The sequence below is a fragment of the Coptis chinensis genome, chromosome 4 (genome assembly GCF_015680905.1).
Source record: "Coptis chinensis isolate HL-2020 chromosome 4, ASM1568090v1, whole genome shotgun sequence".
NCBI lineage: Eukaryota > Viridiplantae > Streptophyta > Magnoliopsida > Ranunculales > Ranunculaceae > Coptis > Coptis chinensis.
In genome coordinates this window covers 17,873,759-17,892,386 of record NC_141459.1, presented here as the reverse complement: position 1 = coordinate 17,892,386, position 18,628 = coordinate 17,873,759, and the positions used below count along the sequence as shown (strand labels likewise).

Below are 18,628 nucleotides of genomic sequence, written 5' to 3'. Positions count from 1 at the left end.
GCTCATTACAGAAAATACAGATATTTTCTATATTTATGTGGCATTCGACCAAGGCATTTCCAGTTGACAGCAGATTATTTGCATATTTCTAGAGAAACAGTTTCACCCGAGCCAGAATCCTTAGCTTCCAGATGCCCCATATATCTTTTAAATGGTGGGAGTTAGAGCTTTGACCTATGGAACCTTGTGTGGAAGCGATAAACTCATAGGCAGACTTAACAGAGAAAAGGCCATTGGGGGCCGGATTCCACAGAAGCTCATGAGAGATAGCTGGTCTAGCCCTTACCCTCTTGATAGTTTAAAGAACAAGACTCGGAACCAAAGATGATAGTCTCCCACAATCCTAGGAACCATCAGGATTTATAAAATCAGCAACCGTAAGATCAAGACCCACTACTTGAGGTAATGGCGTAACCAAGTTCAGAAGAGTCCATGGTTTACCAATAACTGTCACCCATTGATCAGTCCAAAACTTAACTGAAACACCATCCCCAATACGCCAAAGAGCCCCTTGCTCAACATACTTCTTCACTTTCATCAGCCCCTGACAGATATGAGACGCATTATTGATTTTATCCACAAAATTATTTAGAGTAATAATATTGTGATACTTTGCCTCCATATGATCACTCCAAAGAGATTTTTCTGTCAACACTTGCCAGAATAGCTTGCATAAAAGAGCCAGATTGAACCACTGAGTATTCCTGAACCCCAATCCGCCTTCTGCCTTAGAGACACAGAGCTTCTCCCACCTACATAGATGTATCGCATTACCATTCGAATTTTTCCACTAGAAATCTCTGCATGCATTATCCATGTTAGCAATGATGGAGATGGGGATGTGAAAAGCAGACATATAATATATAGGCTTTGCTTGAGCAACTGCTTTGATGAGAGTGGTTCTGCCTGCTTGAGAGAGAAGCTACCCCTGCCAGTTAGAGACTGCACTTTGTACTCTGTCCAAAAGGAAACGAAAGTCTCGAGCTTTTGACCTTGAGAAAATGATCGGTGAACCTAGATATTTGTCTTTCCCTGTCATATTAGTGACATCAAATGAGCTTCAGACACTAACTTGGACCTCCTGAGAAGTCCCTTCACTGAAAAGAATAGAGGATTTATCCCGATTCACTAGTTGGCCAGTAGCATCACAATATACGCGCATGATTTTGTTAATGTGTTCCACTTCAGTCGCCAATGTTTTCCCAAAGACAATCAAATCATTGGCATATAACATATGTGATATAATAGGAGCTTGCCTGGAAATTTTGATACCAGAGATCTCTTGTGCAGCTTGTGCTTGGAATAGCAGTCTTGACAAGGCTTCGGGGAGCATGATGAAGAGATAAGGGGACAAAGGGTCCCCTTGTCAGAGTCCCCCCTCCCCTGAGGGGTATGATGGTCTTAAGAGGCAACCCATTCAATAACACATTATACTTCACATTGGAGATACAGAAACGAACCATATTCACGCATCTTGATGAGAAGCCCAGCTTATTCATGATAGCAAGAAGAGATTCCCATTCTACACGATCATAAGCTTTCGACATATCCATCTTCAAAGCAAAAAGACCGAGCTTGTTTCTTTTTGTTGTCTTGATTTTATGAATGGTCTCATGAACCACTCCAATATTGTCACCAATGGACCTCTTAGGTGCAAAAGCACCTTGGTTGGGTGAGATGAACTTGGGTAGCAGTCCTCTTAACCTATTTGCCAGAATCTTAGAGATAACCTTATATGACACATTACACAAACTTATAGGTCTGTAGTGTGTAGTTAAAGAAGGGTTATCAATCTATGGGATGAGAGTGATAAAAGTTTGGTTTAGGTACTTTCCAAAGTGACCCTCAGTGAAGAAAAACTGGACAAGGTTAACAAGATCTATACCCACCACTCGCCAATATCTTTGGTAGAAAAGAGCTGGGAAACCATCAGGTCCTGGTGATTTATGCCCTCCCATGCATTTGACCACCTTTCTTATTTCTGTAATAGAAGGACATCTGGTGAGAGACACATTTTCAATCTCAGAAATGCATGGCTCAAAGAGGTTGAGGATGGAGTTGAGGGAGCGAGCCTGGCAGATCAGGATTATGGGCAGGCCTAAAGACATCCTCAAAAGCAGAGAGAAATTCCTTTGCAATCTATGGTCGAGAAGTTAACCAATTGCCATCACTAGACTGAATAGTGTCGATACAATTTCTTCTTCTTCTAAAATTAGCAAAAGAATGGAAGAACTTTGTATTATTATCCGCATCCAGGATAGAGGCAAAATGAGAAATCTGCTTCCAATATAAGTTCTCCTTTTGATAAAGATTGATAATGTTGTCTCTAGTATCCTTGATACTCATAAGGGTTGCACCATTTGCTTGGTCAAAGAGAAGAGAAGTTAACAAAGCCTCTGATTCTTTTATCTGTGAGAAAATATTTTCGAAGACTTCCTTATTCCAAACTCTCAAGGACGCGTGAAGAAGTTTAAGTTTGGAGTTAAAGATAAAAGAAGGGGAGCCATGATATGATATGCTCCAGCACTCCTCAATAACCTCTTCGCTCCTTGCACCACATGTCATGGAATCTGAACGGTTTTGGACCATTATCAACCACCCCAGAAAAATAGACGGCAAGAGCAACATGATCAGAGTAGGCTAGAGGAAAGATATCTAGCCATTCAGAGTTAGCAATGGCTCGGTCCAATCTTTCACGGATGTTGGCATCACCCAATATGTTATTCGACCATGTGAAGGATGGTCCAGAGAAACCCAAGTCAATCATGTCTAGATCATTTATAAACTGAACAAAATCTTCCATGTGTCTTATAAGGACAGGGTTCCCACCCTCCTTTTTCGCAGAATAGGCAACAACATTGAAATCCCCAAGAATAATCCAAGGGCCCAAGAAAACATTCTTATACGCCCTGATGTAGTCCCAAACAGCCTTCCATTTATGAGACACATGATCCTCATAGATGAAGGATACATGCCAAGATACATTGGTAAGATAATTCACAAAAATACCTGAGATAGCGTGTTTATAGCCATCCACAACTTGAAAAGCAATATTATCCTTATATAGAACAGCTAAACCACCACTACTCCCTACCGGATCAACAACAAACACCCTAGAGAACTTAAGAGACTTCCGTACATACATAAACTTATTGAAAAACAACTTAGTTTCAGCTAAAAACAACACATCATGATTAAACTGTTTAACAAGGCTCCTAAGGTTATTAACAATATCCTTAGAGCCCATCCCCCTGCAATTCCATGATATCATCATTGTACCAAAGGTTTCTGTGAAGGGACAGAAGCCGCGAACCTATTCGAAGTAGCAACACTTTGTGTTGGGTTATGAGTGCCATAAATCAATTCCTCAGTAGTGCCTTCCACATCCACTTTCTCAAAAAATGTCAAGCTTCTATTCTCTTTCGCAGGGCCTACACTGTCACCAGTCTGCTGCATCATACTTAGAGGTGCCCCAGCTGGTGCCAGGTTTGGTTCCTCAATGTTCATGTTAAAGAGCGGATCATTGTCAATCTCTTGTAGGAGCTGCAAGATGTTCTCTGGTGGTGAAGGAATGCTACAAAGGTCATTAGCCACACCGTCCCATGAAGGAATATCACCAACTGACCTGAAGTTATCTTCATCCTCATTGTTTAGTCCCAATAGGTTGCCCATGCTGTTGGAATCTACATCAATGACCTCTGCTAGGCGAGTCGCCTCAAGGTCATGTATTCCAAAATCTGCCCACATCCAATCATCAGTATCTTCAACATGCATGACGAAACCACCTTGTAAACCAGTGTAGTTAGTCTTTGATGGTTCCCCTTCATCCATTATAAAAGGTGTTGTCCCTTTTTCTGTGTCATATAGATCATCATAGTCAGAGGAGATGTTCTCCACCACCATGTGGAAGGGTTTACTGATGCTGTCATCACTCTCCCCCTCTGGCATATCTGCATCCTATATTTGTACTGTGTCACAAACCAGGTTAATGGCACCAGACCTCGTTTTCCTCACTCTATTTCGTTTAGCATGCTGATCATCCTTGTTGAGAATACGGCATTGTCGTCACAACATGCGAGCATCCACATTTCTTAGGTGGATATTAGCCAAAGGCTTTGGGCAACAGAGTGCATCAACTTCTTTTTTCATCCGTTTTCCCATATCAGTATCAGTATGACTCTCCTCTCCACTTTGAGTTGGTTCCTTTCTCTTCTCCCCCAAGCGGATATAAAAGAGGGAGAAGATGAGAAGGATGAGTCTTGCTGTTGTATCTGAGGATCATTGAGAAAAGGTGGATCAGACTGACCTGTATGCGCATTGGTTTGTAGATGACCCTGTGAAAGATCATCACCCAAGGTCATAGGCATAGAAGAGACAACGAATTTGTAATTAATGTTGTTTGAGGGTTGTGGAACGGGTAACAGAGCAAGTCCAACATGTGAAACATCAATAGGGAGGAGGTTAGGAGGCAGAAAATCGTGCTCCCAAGTCCTCTCTTCAGTAAAAGAGCAAGATGGAAATAAAGCATTATGGGGTTAGCCGGACAAGCCTTAATACGTTTTTAGACAGGTGGGAGAATATGTGGTGGTGGGTGAGTTTTGCTTGGGGTTGAATTTGTTATCAAGGCTGGGGTAGAGACCAATAAAGATATGGGTATAATAGGAACATGATTCCCTTGGTTAAAGTCCATATATGAAGGTAGGGGTGTGCACGGGTCGGTTCGGGTCGGGTTTGGATAAAAACCGACTACCGAACCGATCTTGTCGGTTTATATCCTATAATAACCGAACCGAACCGATACTCTTGACTAAACCGACCTGAAACTGACCCGAGCAATTTACAACCCAACCGTTACCCGATCAAAACCGCCTATAACACGGTTTAACCGACCCGACAAAGTGTGCTTTTTTTTTTCCAGAATACAAAGTGTGTTTACTTTACGCCCCACGTGCATTCATTTGTATTTAGTTGAGAAAGGGCCACCACATGATTTCATAAAGAAATAAAATACTAATTATATTGAGTTAATTTGTCAATGAGAAAGGGACCCACTTGATTTCAATAATCAAAACACTTCCGATAAATTTTCGAACTGAAAGTGATTTTGAGATCTGTTTGAACTTGAAGATATAACCAGAATAATCAAACTAATAATGTCTCCTTCATAAAATCATCACTCCTTCAATTACCAAAACCAAAACCAGAGATTGAGCTCAACAAGAAAAAAACAATTGGCAAATCTAACCAATTAAGAAACTGAATCTGAAAATCTAATTGAAGTAAAATCAATGAATTGAAAGTGATTCAGTAAAATGATTAAGCCTTTTTCTTGACAATTGAAAAAACAACGAATTAAATTTACAAACTCCATTTGAAATCTGGTAACCAAAAAGAAACAAGTATCAAAACAAAGCTTATCAATATAGACATGTGAATCTAAGACGATATTTTGAATAAGAAGTCACGATTGAAATAGATCTAAAGAATGGAATAGAGATTTAGTTGGAGAAGACCAAGTTATTATCAGTTGGAGAAGAGATTGATATCCATACAGAGACGATTAAGAGATCTACTCGAATTTGAAGAAAGAAATTGAAACAGAGAAGGAGAGAAACATAGATATGGAGAGACAAAATAACTTCATATCATATTTGATGCGCTTTTACATTTACCAATCTAATCTATTAATATATAGCGGGTCGGGTCGGTTAACTTCGGTTATTACAGATTTAAACCGAGCACCGAACCGATTTTGTCGGTTTTGCAATATTTCAAACCGATCCAAACTGTTTAAAATGGATAACCGAACTGTGTAGTACAGGTCGGGTCGGGTCGGTCGGTTCTGTCGGGTCTAACAGTTTTATGCACACCCCTATATGAAGGTTTGGTTTGAGATGTGGGGATGGGTTTCTCTTGGTGGGGTGGGAGCATTAGTGGTAGTAGGCTGTGGATAAATAGACTGGTTGGATACGCTCGAGGCCATAGTTTCCTCTTGGCCCAAAGAAAAAAGGTCAATGGAGGGTTTGGGCTTGTCAGTGATAGGTAACGAAAACTGTACCATCTGCTCCTGAAAAACCGTTGCTTCTGCTGTCAGAGAGTGGTCAGTTATCATAGAATCCAAGATAAGCCTTTTCCAAAAGTCAACCTTAACATCCTCGATCTTGACATTCTCTGGCTTTGTAGCCTTTGTCTTTAACGACGAGGAATCCCTCATATTGTCAGTGGATGCAGGGGACGTCTTTTCATCAGTGGAGAGTCCTCTCATATCTTGTGTAGTCACTGCCCTAGGAATAGCCAAACTAGGCCTATTACAAACCCGTACACTGGAGGGTCTCCACCTATCAATAGCCACATCATCACCCTATAGAGAGGGTTTACTCCGATCTATGTTCATCGAAGCTGTGTGATTCATAAAAAGCTTCCTCCTTTGCCTAGAGTTATGTCCCTGAAGGGGTGATGGCACTCGCATAGCATTCGAGAGGTAAAGGACAGACTTCATTCCTTTATCAACTCCCCTTCCTTTCAGATGCGAAAGTTGTGCCTCCAACCGTTTGCACACTTTATGCTCATGCCCTATCAAGCCACAATGGTGACAAAAAATAGGCATGTTTTCATATTTAAAATAAATTTTACATACCTTTCCGGTGGACAGTTCTAGGTTAATCTCCTTAGTAAGAGGTTTTCGGATATTAAAGATACCTTTACACCGAGCATACGGACTACTTGATTCCATTCCCCCTCTTACATTAGTGCCGACAACCATTGGCACATTGTTGCCAATATCAGTAACATCCTCTTTATTTCTACGCTCCACTGAGAGTCCATGTACTTGAAACCACATGAGAAAGTTCGAAAAATCATACTGATCCGGAGGGGTGTCTCTAACCCATAGTACAAAATATCCCGATATATTGCGATATTTGGGGATATCTATCCATATTTCAGAAAAAGATATTTAAATATCACGATATGTTTAGAGATATATACGACTGCAAATATCAGTTATATTTCGATAATATTTGCGATATTTATGATATTTAGGGATATTTTGCGATATTTGGTGATATTTTGTATATATAACAATTTTATTTAATATTTACCATTATATTTCAAATAAATATAAATAATGTATCATGATATATCAAGAAATATCCACAATATCCATGATATTTGTCGATATTTTGGATATATCCACGATATTTGCATGTGAAACAATGTCAAATACTCCCAAAGAGGGGGATATATCCACGATACATATCCAGAAATTGAATATCGATAAATACCCATATCCTGATATTTTGTACTATGCTCTAACCCATCTGGTGAATGAAATAAGCGAGCCATAAATGTCTTCTTGGGTTTCGGTTACTCCTCTTCCCTATCGACATTTGATTTTCCTTGCTGCAAAGCAAATAGCATCTACTCTTTTAAAGGTATATATAATTGGAAGATGGTATTACTAAGGTGATATATCCACAAGCTGAAATTTTACTTTGCTTACTATGTGCAAATTCTCTATGGGCATCAAATAGACTTATTAATAATCCCACGATAGGCACCAAAATATCGCGATAGGCACCACTAGCGAATGTCATGTGTCGGCATTTTATCAGTCAAGATTTCCCTGGCATCAGTTCTCCCTTTGGCCTTTGCCTACTGAATGTTTCGCGATATATGTTGAGATTTCAAGGATTTGCAATTATCGAGATTTTGAACTAATGAAGAATACAAGCAGTCGAATCGCAAAGCTTGGAAGGAATCACAAAAAAAGAAACAGAGGAAAAGAGATGGGTGCTGAAGAAGAAGTGGAGCAGAAAGGAATTGAACTAGAGCAACAACCAAGGTCCAGCACCCAGCCCATGACCCCAGCTCAATTCCTCTCTTGGAAGCGCAACAAGGTTCTCTGTAATTTCTCATTGTTTTTCTAGGGTTATGTAGTTTCGTCTTTTAAATTAAATTATTTACTCTTAAGTACTTATCAATTTTCGTAATTAATATTGGACCCTTATCTTATATTTTTATTTAGGCATTCGTTATTTGTTATACGTTTGTTTGGTTGGACAGGATGCAGATGCTTCTGCTAGAAAAGCTGAGGAAGCTAGAAAACGTGCAGAAGATATATTAGCTGGAACGGTGCCAATGAATGGCCGAGAGCTTTTCTTGCATGACCCTTTAGTGTTCGACAATACTCGTTATTAAGGTATGCATACGAAAAGTAGATATAATGTGTTTTTCGACCCATGTACATTAGTCATTTGATGTTTTATTGAGATGTACGTGTTATTCAGTGTTGCATTTTAATGGGAATGGACTATACAAGTTCCTTTGGTACTTTATTGTTATCCTTTTTTATGGATATATTTTTAAGGAAAGCCCTCAGATTTGCAAAAGTTGTTTTGTATGATTCACTGCGTATAGTGAAAGCATAGGATTAAGGACTCCTACTATAGTTTCATCTGGATCCTTGAGACTTTCTGTCGGTGAATAACACGAGAACAGACCATGACATTCAGAAGGTTGTGTTGTCTCCTACTGCTTATGGAAAGAAATTTTTTTTTTAAGAGTTTTAAAGGACGGCCGAACTCGAGTTTCAAGAATTAATTTGTGTAAATCGTTCTCTTAAATTCATTGCGTGTAGCTATTATTCTCAGTTTACGTCGTAACACATTCTTTTGGCTCATGGGTTTGCCTATGTTTTTGGGCTGCAAGACTTGGTATTCTCGCTACAGTTTGAAGTTGAGAACTCCAGTACCGTTTGTCAAAGTTTGATGGGCTAACAGAGTAGTGCCCTGTGCACAAGTCAATCTAGAATAGAGCTAAGAGTCTGCTGCAAGCGTGACACCAATTGGCTGTTATGATTTTTTGCAATAGGTCTAGATTAGAGAAGGCTGCACTGTTTCCATGAGCAGTCATTGGGAATTCCCCGTATTCTCTAACTTATTATTGTTGACACCACCCATTGCTTCCATAGCGACATCCATCACGCGTAATGCACCTTTCCTTTCCTTTAGAGGTTTTGTATAATCTGGCTGACTCTAAGTTAAACAGGCCAATTACTAAAACAAAAGAGGATTATCTACAACTATTTTCTTGGATTTGTAGTTCTCCAGGATAGATAATTGTGAGGCAACTTCCTCAAATGTAAAATATCTAATAAAATCTCAAGTTCTTTTATTTCTATATATTCTTTTCACCAGAAGTATGTTTCCTAGCTCTCATGTGATTCAGTGCACTACCATTGTACTCTGTTAATTTTTACAATTACTTTTGATTTCTTTCTCTAATAAAATCAGACCCTTAAGTTTGTACAGTTGCTGTGTGATATTATGCAGGATTGCAGAGGATGTCCATACTGGAAAGCTGAATTGTAAACTTGGTTGAATCCTGTCGTTTTGTTTATAGTTTATGCTCCAGAACCAAGAATATCTTGTATATATATATATATACTATATATATTTATTTATTTTTATTTTTTTCATAGTTTTTTCTGCTCAAAAAAATAAGGGTCCTGTTTTTGACAGACCCCATATTGTGTTGGGTAGACCCAAAAAAAAAAACGGGGTCTGCAATTGTGTTGGGCACAACCCCAGGCCTAAAGCACCCCCTACTAGAAAAGCCCAAACCAAATGAACCAAAAATTAACCGGTTCAGTATTCCTTTTTCTTCTTAGTCACTTTCTTCACCTTTTTTTCCTCATTTTCATCTCCCTTAGTTCATTTTCATCTCCCTCATTAACATTTGATATCTATTTCTTATTGCGCTATTAATTTTAAACAAGATAACTGATATTTTCAAGTGATCTATTACAGTCACTTTGCAATGCTTGTTGAGTTAAGATATAAATTGTCACTTAATTGTCTACCATTTTAGGAGTTTGATTAAGATATGAAAAGAAAATTGAGCTTGTTGACTTAAAAGAGTTTTGAGAGAAAAAGAGGGGTGGGGGTGGATATCATTGATACAATTCGGGATAGGGCTGTCAATGGATCGGTTTGGGTCGGGTTTTGAAAAATTCGAACCCGAACCGATAAGAAAATTGGGAACCCGAAACCAAACCGAAGCGATAATATTATGTTTAATCCGAAATCGAACCGAATTGATAAGATATATTGCGAACCAACCCGAATCGAAAACTATAAAATCAATTAAATTTTAAATTAAATTAATTAATTTTAATCACACAATTAATAAACATATACAAAATTAATTATAAATATTACTAAAATGCTATCTTATCGGTTCGGGTTTATATCGGTTTGGATTCAGGTCGGTAGAGGGCAAACTAAATTATCAAAATCCAAGCCGTTTGTTATCGGTTTGGTTTGGATCGGTTATCGGGGTTATCGAAACCTATTGACAGCCCTAGTTAGGAAGGTGCCTAGCACAAATCATGTTTTTTAGATAGCAATGACAAATTTGTAATAATTTTTTTTTGGGAGTCTGCCCAACACAAAATGGAAAGTGCCCGTAGTGGATACCAAAAATAAAAAATATATGCCAGTTTTACCGTAGTAGCTTCCTGTTTTTCTCTATTTTTTTCAACTTCTTCTGCTCTCATCGTTGTGGCTACGACTCTAAAAGTATCTTAATGTCATGAATCAAGCTCGCATTTAACTGTAATATGCATTTGACTATACCACAAGAACAATTGAACTAAGTGTATAAAACTTCGTTTCTTGTAGATGGCTGCTGAGACTCGAGTAAGTGTTGATATTGGTTTACTAGAGTTTAACAGAAAGACGTGATCAAAGAAACAAATTGCCTTAGAGATACTAATTATTATAAATTGAAGGTTTTGAAGCAGTTGTGAGAAACCTAACGCCCTGGGAAAACGTAAGATAGATGGCGTTTTGGAAAATTGAACAGAGGGCGGTTGGGCTGGTTAAGACCAATAGTCCGATCACATATCCCAGTTCCACTTCCGAAACATCAATTCAAGGAAGAACAAAGGATACCTCGCCAAATAATCCAAGTCTACTTTCTCGGGAGGAACCTCCTCTAGGCACAAGGTACCATCCTAGATTTCTTGGGTCCCATATTTTATATTTTGGCTTAAGAGATTACTGTTTCAAACTTTAAATTAGTTTCTAACATTGGATTTACAAAGCCCAGTTATGCAAAAGAATGAATAGCTAGCTATGTTTACCGAAAAAAAAAAAAAAAGAATAGCTAGCTATACGGACCGGTACCAACTACTATTAACCATAGTACAAAATATCCCGATATATCGTAATATTTAGGGATATCTATTCAGATTTCAGAGAAAGATATATAAATGTCACGATATATTCAGAGATATATACGACTGCAAGTATTAGTGATATTTGAAGATATTTTGTGATATTTTACGATATTTGGAGATATTTTGTGTATATAACAATTTTATTTAGAGAGATTGGGCCTGAAGCCCACCATTCTAATTTAATTTCGGATAAAAGACATAGACTTTTGTAATTATGTTAAAAGCCCACCCAGTCAATTTTTTGATAATATTACAAATTTGTCCCTCACCCCATCTTCCCCAAACAGAAATCTAAATAGTTTGAAAACAAAAAAACAAATCCTAGTTCCTCCAAATTAAACTGAAAGTATGAAAAGTGTAACATGGAAATTTGAAATTTGAAATTAATGGGGATTCCACCGATTTTGTACATTAAAAACCGATATCTACTCGAAACAAAAAACAACCAACTATTACAAAAGTGAGAAACTAAATTTAAAATTTCCATATATATTATATATATATATATATATATATATATATATTTAATTTTAGTTGTATTTTGTGTTTTGGTTTAATGAACTTGCTTTTTGCTTAAATGAACATGAAGCTTAAATGTTGATGCTTGTTGTTTGATTTTACATGTTGTTTTCAATTGTAAACTCCTACTGCAACATGGGTGTTACACTATATGTCAATTACCATTGCAACATGGATGTAGCACAATCAATTACCATTCCAACAACCACAGTCAACTCATATTACAACATGGATATTATTTGTCAATTATCATTACAACATGGATGTTGCATAGTCAATTACTACCGCGAACAACCATTGTCAACTATCTTCTGAACATGAATATTGCACTTCATCAATTACCATCGCAACAACCATTGCAACATGAATGTTACATTGTTAATTACCATCGCGAACATGGATGTTCATTGTCACCTCATACGCAACATGGATGTTGCAGATCGTTACATTGACATCAAATAATTGAGATTACATGTACTCATATATGAATGTTAAAGAACTTAATGGTTATACACAATAGAAAGTGCACTTATTACTTTTGATTCAAATGTACTATAAGTATTATCGTGATGAAGTTAACATAAAAAGAATGGATCTTTAGCTCAAAAAGGTAGAGCGCTTGGGAGAAGAATCCCAAGAGGATGGTGGTTCAAATCCACCAAGATTCGTTTATATGTGTATATAGCATTAAGTCTCACGCATAGTTCTAGCATTAAGTCTCATGCATTACATCAAAAGTAAGTCTCCGCGATGGTTCTTGTACAACATCCCACGCGCAATATGGATGTTGACCTTCAATTACAACCGCAACATGAATGTTACACTCTCTCATTAGAATGTTACACTCTCTCAATTTCGATCGCAACATGAATGTTGCAATCGCCAATTAGAATGTTTCACTCTCGATTATGATCGCGAACATGAATGTTGCATTCTCAATTAAAATGTCAGACTATCAATTACTTACTACAACATGAATGTTCAGACTATCAATTACTTAACTACAACATGAATGTTGCACTCTCAATCACGATCGCAACATGAATGTTGCAATACAATTAGAATGTTGCACTATCAATTATGATCGCAACATGAATGTTGCACTCTTAATTACAATTGCAACACAAATAATTTCACGGGGATATAAATTCCATTATAACAAATGAAAAAAAACGACTAACTTAATAATCTCAAATGAGTATCTAACATTCAATAAAAAAGAATACAATGAGTATCAATTTCTCATTAATAAATGTCAAGACCATACTTAAAAATCTCAATTAAGATAAAAAAAAAAATATGGTTTGCCGAGAACATCAAAACCGATCACGACTAACGAATCACACCGGTGCTTTCAATTTTTTCTTCTTGAGTCTACGGGACCAATCTTGGGACTACACGGATAAACCGTAGGAAAATCAAGCATATGTCTTGGCATAGAACCATTCAAACCGGCTTGATAGAATGTAAGTAACATTGCCTGAATGCGATCTTTGTATATCCTTCATCAATGTAGCTATAAAATGAATCACCCTTACTACCAGTACAAGCGATAACATGTATGCAAGGGAAATTATCGACACGCTAATAGTTACAAGTAAATGATCTATTCATTAAATCAACTGAATGAATGACGTCGCTATGAACTAGAAACTGATTTTCATTTGATCTAACCACCCTCAAAGTCCTTATAGCTTCAACCTTACTAACCAGTACTATCTCCATTTTTGGACATAAAACGGAATCCCATTTCATAGACTCCTCCAATATGTTCCAAGTCATTTTTATCATCTTTTCCATGATTCCAAAAAGCATAGGAATAATAGGCAGGAAGCGCTCTTTAGTGATCCATACCATTCATTGAAACATTCGATCAGTTAGTGTCGAGCACAAGTATCTTATCATATCTAGCACTGTGAAAGTATGCATTTGCCCAATTTTCCAATCTAATATCTGTCAAAAACCTTTTCACAGGAAACCCGCCATGTTTCTTCAACTTTTCAGCACAAGACAAAAATTCATGATGAGAAGCTATATAAGCACAATCAGAAAATAGCTTCACAACATATTTTCTCAATTTGTTATCTTTCTGTATAACATAACCAACATTGTTCTTCAAGTGCCAAAAACAATATGAGTTAAATGACCTTGAAAACACAATTAGAATATTACACAATATATTCAACGTATAACTTTACAAAGTATGTAGTAACAATATTAATAATTCAAAGTAAAGAAAATCAGATATTAAATTAAACAATCAATATATATATAGCAACCGCTTGAAATCACAAGAGTATGCAATAAAACTAATCTACATAAAGGGAAAATGCTTCATTTGTAATGAAATCCAAAAAGTCAATCAATACCAAATTTCAAAGGTTATTTTGAAACCCAAAATCATAAATAATAAAAACACTCATTTTTTTAGAACGATTAGAGGAAAAAAAGAGAGTGGGGAGAAAAGAAGATGGAGAGGCAAAGTGATTACTTTGATTGTGGGAGATGCGAAGGTCGACAGCTAGTGTATGTTGGAGTGTGGTGATGAAGATATATTTTGAGAAGAGAGGTGTTTGTGAGGAAAAACTTGAAAAGGGTAAAATGGGCATTTTGAATAAATGAAACACAAAGAAAAGACTTAAACTCGAAATTTACCGAAGTTGGAACCTTTATTTCACATTTCAAAAAATCGGGTGGGCTTTAGGTGTAATTAATAAAGTCAATGGGTTTTAAGCTAATAAAGACCGGAATTAGGGTTTTAAACCTAGTTTTATGTTTTATTTAATATTTACCATTATATTTCAAATAAATATAAATAATGTATCATGATATATCAAGAAATATCCACAATATCCACAATATTTGTTGATATTTTGGATATATTTACGATATTTACATATGAAACAATATCAAATATCCCCAAAGAGAAAAATATATCTACGATACATATCCAGAAATTGAATATTGATAAATACCTATATTCTGATATTTTGTACCATGCCATGAACTATGACACTATCACCAATGACATAACACCGATGATGATTGAAAGCTACACAGCGGCTGATGACCCAAGTAGAATTGGAGCTAACCATCTCGGGCCAGGGTTCACGTCCTAACTAGAAGCTATCAGGGACCCATTGCGGAAAACTCGTGTTGACTCTTTCAAAAGTAAGCTAAAAGTCTTGGACTTGGAGCGCCCCACAAGAAGGAAAATTTTCATTTGCGACTCCAAAGTCTGCTGGCCTGCTGGGTACTTGGCTATATGTGAGTAATGTTTTGTGAGTAAATGAGGAATCTCGCCAAAATGCTTAGGGTCAATTGAATGTTGACTAAACTGTTTTTTTTTTTGTGATTGGTTGGCTATGCATTGAGATTTCGGGTTTCACTACATTCAGGATAGCATTACTACCTACTACTGTTTAGAAGAAAAGCAAGAAAAGAAAGAAAAAAACGTGAAAACTAAACAACAAATGTGGATAGCCAATTAGATGTTTCTGGTTAAACAATTAATCTGACTGATGTTGGCAGGTGTACTTGCTCTTCTTTTTACGTTTGTACTGCTGTACCCATGGACCAAAATATCGCCGATATATCCGATATATTGCCGATATATATTGGTATTTTGATACACCGACATCGATATTTCCGATATATATCTACCGAATATAGAATCCTTTTTTTTTCGATATATATCGGAAATTCCGATATAAAATTTTATATCGCCGATATAATCGATATATCCGATATTTACGATATATATCGGTTGATTTTTTGACTATTTTTTAATATAAATCCGATATTTCCAATATATTTCTGATATTTCTGATATTATATGTCCGATATATCCGATATTTCTGATATTTTAAATAGTTTGGAATGGTCACCAAAATAATGGATATATCCGATATATCTGATATATATCGGTTTTTGGGTACACCGATATATTGATCGACATCGATATTTTGGGCCTTGGCTGTACCTACTCGATGATTGATTATGTGGGTTAACAATTTTTTTTAATCAGGGTAGTTTCTGTATGTAGCGCTACACCAGACCAAGCTTTATCAGAGAGTTCGTTTGAGAACCTACTACAGATTTAATTAGTCTGGCTTGTAACTCCTAATTTTAATGGCATATAACAAACACACCTCTCCGTAATTCCAACTCTTTTCTAGTTCTAATAAAATCTCTACTTATGTGCAAAAAAACAAAGATGGTTGATTTATTTATATGGAAGCAAAAAAAATGATTATAAAAAATTGATGCTTCAGTTTAGAGGAGCTCATAGTATACAGTTATACATTCAAGAGATAATAAGTAAATGAAAATTTTAACAGAGTGATAATCATAGTACAAAATTTCGTGCCAAAGCAATTTATCGGACATCCCAATTTCCGATATATTGGTATATATCATAAGTCCAAGGTCGGTAAAATGAGGTGTGGGAAGTCTGGAATCTTGGTATTTATAGATATATATCGGAATTTATCAACAAAAATCATTGGTACGGGGAGATTGATATATTAGTGGTGCGTTGAAATTTGTGGTTCAAAAGGCTTTACTAGTAACCAAAACCGGACTTTCTTTGCTTCTGTGTCCCGGCTAAACGAATCTCGAACTCTCATTCCTGAATTTTGAGCTTGGCAGAGCCTCATACACTGTAACCTTGATTTGTAGCAGCATATGAACCTGATGGGTGATCCAAAGCCATCTGTCTCCTGATATTAAGGATAGAGAACCAACCTGCTGACTCATGCTATTCCAACCTGGCAACCTCCTCAGAGGGACCAATAACTCCACCTACTAACTGCTTCGAATAACCATTAACCGTGGGATGAATCTGACACAAGCAAGGAACTGGTCCCCCTATGATCGTAGATGTGTTCTTTTACAGTAGTGGATATACACTACACCATAACAAGTACCTGCAACAAGGGTAGATCTTCACATACTAGGATAATCATCCTTATAGGCATGCAAAGTAATATCAGACCCTTAATATTATTGTTTTTATCCTAGTGGATGCAAAGAACCGATCAAAAAATTCTGAATACAAAGCAACCATAGAAAATAAAGGAAATAGAGTAAGAAAAAGAACATATATTAGATAGACAGTAAAAGGCTCTCTTATTTTCCACATGGTTCATTGAAGTATCCCCAAAGAGGCCACTTCCTAAGTCGGGGATGTGATCTTAAATGGGTAATGAAGTCGCAGAACACTACTAACACTTCCGCAAAAACATCATGCATTTTAAGTTCAACTGATAGAGTACGGTGTTGTCTTCCGAGGTGACCTTCACTATTGTCAAATTATTACACACTTTCTATACATGCCTAGTCTGATTTCCATATATCAAAGATTCAAAATTATATTTTAAATACACTAGATATGTTGCTCCCCTCAATCCAGTAACATAACATGCAAGATCCCCAAATAGTAGTTATGATATGATATACCAATAGTGTGCAAGTGCAACTGTGCATCACCCTTGCATATTGTAAGAATTTATGATCCTGCAAATTAAGAGTTCAAGACATCCATAAGAACATATTAGCATCCTTGCCTTACTCGATGAGGTATCAACAAACTTGGATCAAAACTTATTTTGACTACACCGAAACCATGTCTACAATCGAATCTTTTTCGGGTTCCATCTCTTATTACGAGTCATTTAATTTCTACCAAAATTATTGATACACTCTACATACATAAGTCTTTTAGATTCTTCAAGTTTCTAAGTAGTCGTAACCAATTCAATAGAAGTAACCAAGATCTACAGTTGTTAGTCGCGTTTATTTAATGGAAAAAAATGGTTGAAGTTGAAAAAAATGGTTGGTTTAGGAAGGAAATGGAGGAAGAAGATGAACCGATCTAGTAGAAACCAATGTATCGCGGTAATTTTGATTATATCCAGATATATCGCAATTTACCACGATTTCATCCCGATAAGTTGAGTTTCTCCTACCAGGATATATATCAGTGATTTCATGTGCCGGTTGGCTGCAAAACCGATATTTATCGCGATATATCTCGATATATCGCGGCATTTTGTACTATGGTGATAATACACTTATACACTCGTCAGTATAATATATCTTAAGAGTTGTATTCACGAAAAGCTATATACATTTTCAGTTCAATTTTGAAGAGTTCTTTTGGGTGCTAATGAGGACTTCGCGGTTTCAATTTTGAAGAGTTCTTTTGCATGTTAAGGACTACCAATCTGACCTACTTAACAAACCTACTATTGATAACCATTGTTTTACATGAAGTGTGTATTTCATTGCAAACCAACATTATCCAAATAGCTAGTAAGTCGCAATAATAGATCTAAGAAATAAATTCGTGTAGTAGGGCTGGATTTATATCCATTGTCATGCCATACTACTCAAACATGACTTGTGAAACCTCCCAAAACCTCCATGTCACTATGCTTAAGGGGATCAGATCTTTCTCATTTTTACCACATTCATTGTCTGATGTCACTATGCTTTCTTTAAAAAAACACTTACACTTAAATTTGAGCCAAAAGTAGTTTGAACTTTGAACTAAAAGAGAGTATGTTGCAACTTGCAAGTAGACAAGTAGTTAATTAATACATATTCCTATCTTCCTACAATCCTACCTCTGAAAAACTAGTAATACTAGACCGACACACTTATTTGATCTACTATTTGGACCTTGTGATGTGTCAAAAGTCATAAATATTGATTTACATAGGGATATGCGTTCGTCAGTGTATATTATAATGCAAACCAACGTTATCCAAATAGTAAGTTGCAATAGTGGGTCTAAAAAATAGATCGGTATAGCACTAAAACTAACAATAAGAAACTAAAAAACAAGGATCTTAAATGAAATTA

General features: G+C 36.6%; 2 protein-coding genes across 3 annotated transcripts; one reads left to right on the top strand and one right to left on the bottom strand.

The window, feature by feature from the left end:
- Positions 1–343: 343 nt before the first annotated feature.
- LOC147502292 (uncharacterized) lies at positions 344–3,271 on the bottom strand. The gene is made up of 4 exons (XM_086604503.1): positions 2,539–3,271; positions 1,831–1,981; positions 1,273–1,704; positions 344–752 (listed from the first exon to the last, which is right to left on the bottom strand). Exons 1-4 carry the CDS (start codon positions 3,269–3,271, stop codon positions 344–346), a joined length of 1,725 nt encoding a protein of 574 aa, XP_086460629.1.
- Positions 3,272–7,736: 4,465 nt separating this feature from the next.
- LOC147502291 (uncharacterized) lies at positions 7,737–9,472 on the top strand. 2 transcript variants are annotated; one of them, XM_086607165.1, is made up of 3 exons: positions 7,737–7,898; positions 8,065–8,200; positions 9,333–9,472. In XM_086607165.1, exons 1-2 carry the CDS (start codon positions 7,788–7,790, stop codon positions 8,197–8,199), a joined length of 246 nt encoding a protein of 81 aa, XP_086463291.1. In that variant the 5' UTR covers positions 7,737–7,787; the 3' UTR covers position 8,200; positions 9,333–9,472. The 2 variants fall into 2 exon arrangements, with proteins under 2 accessions (XP_086463291.1, XP_086463290.1); XM_086607164.1 differs by having other exon boundaries at positions 9,312–9,472.
- The last annotated feature ends 9,156 nt before the right edge of the window (positions 9,473–18,628 follow it).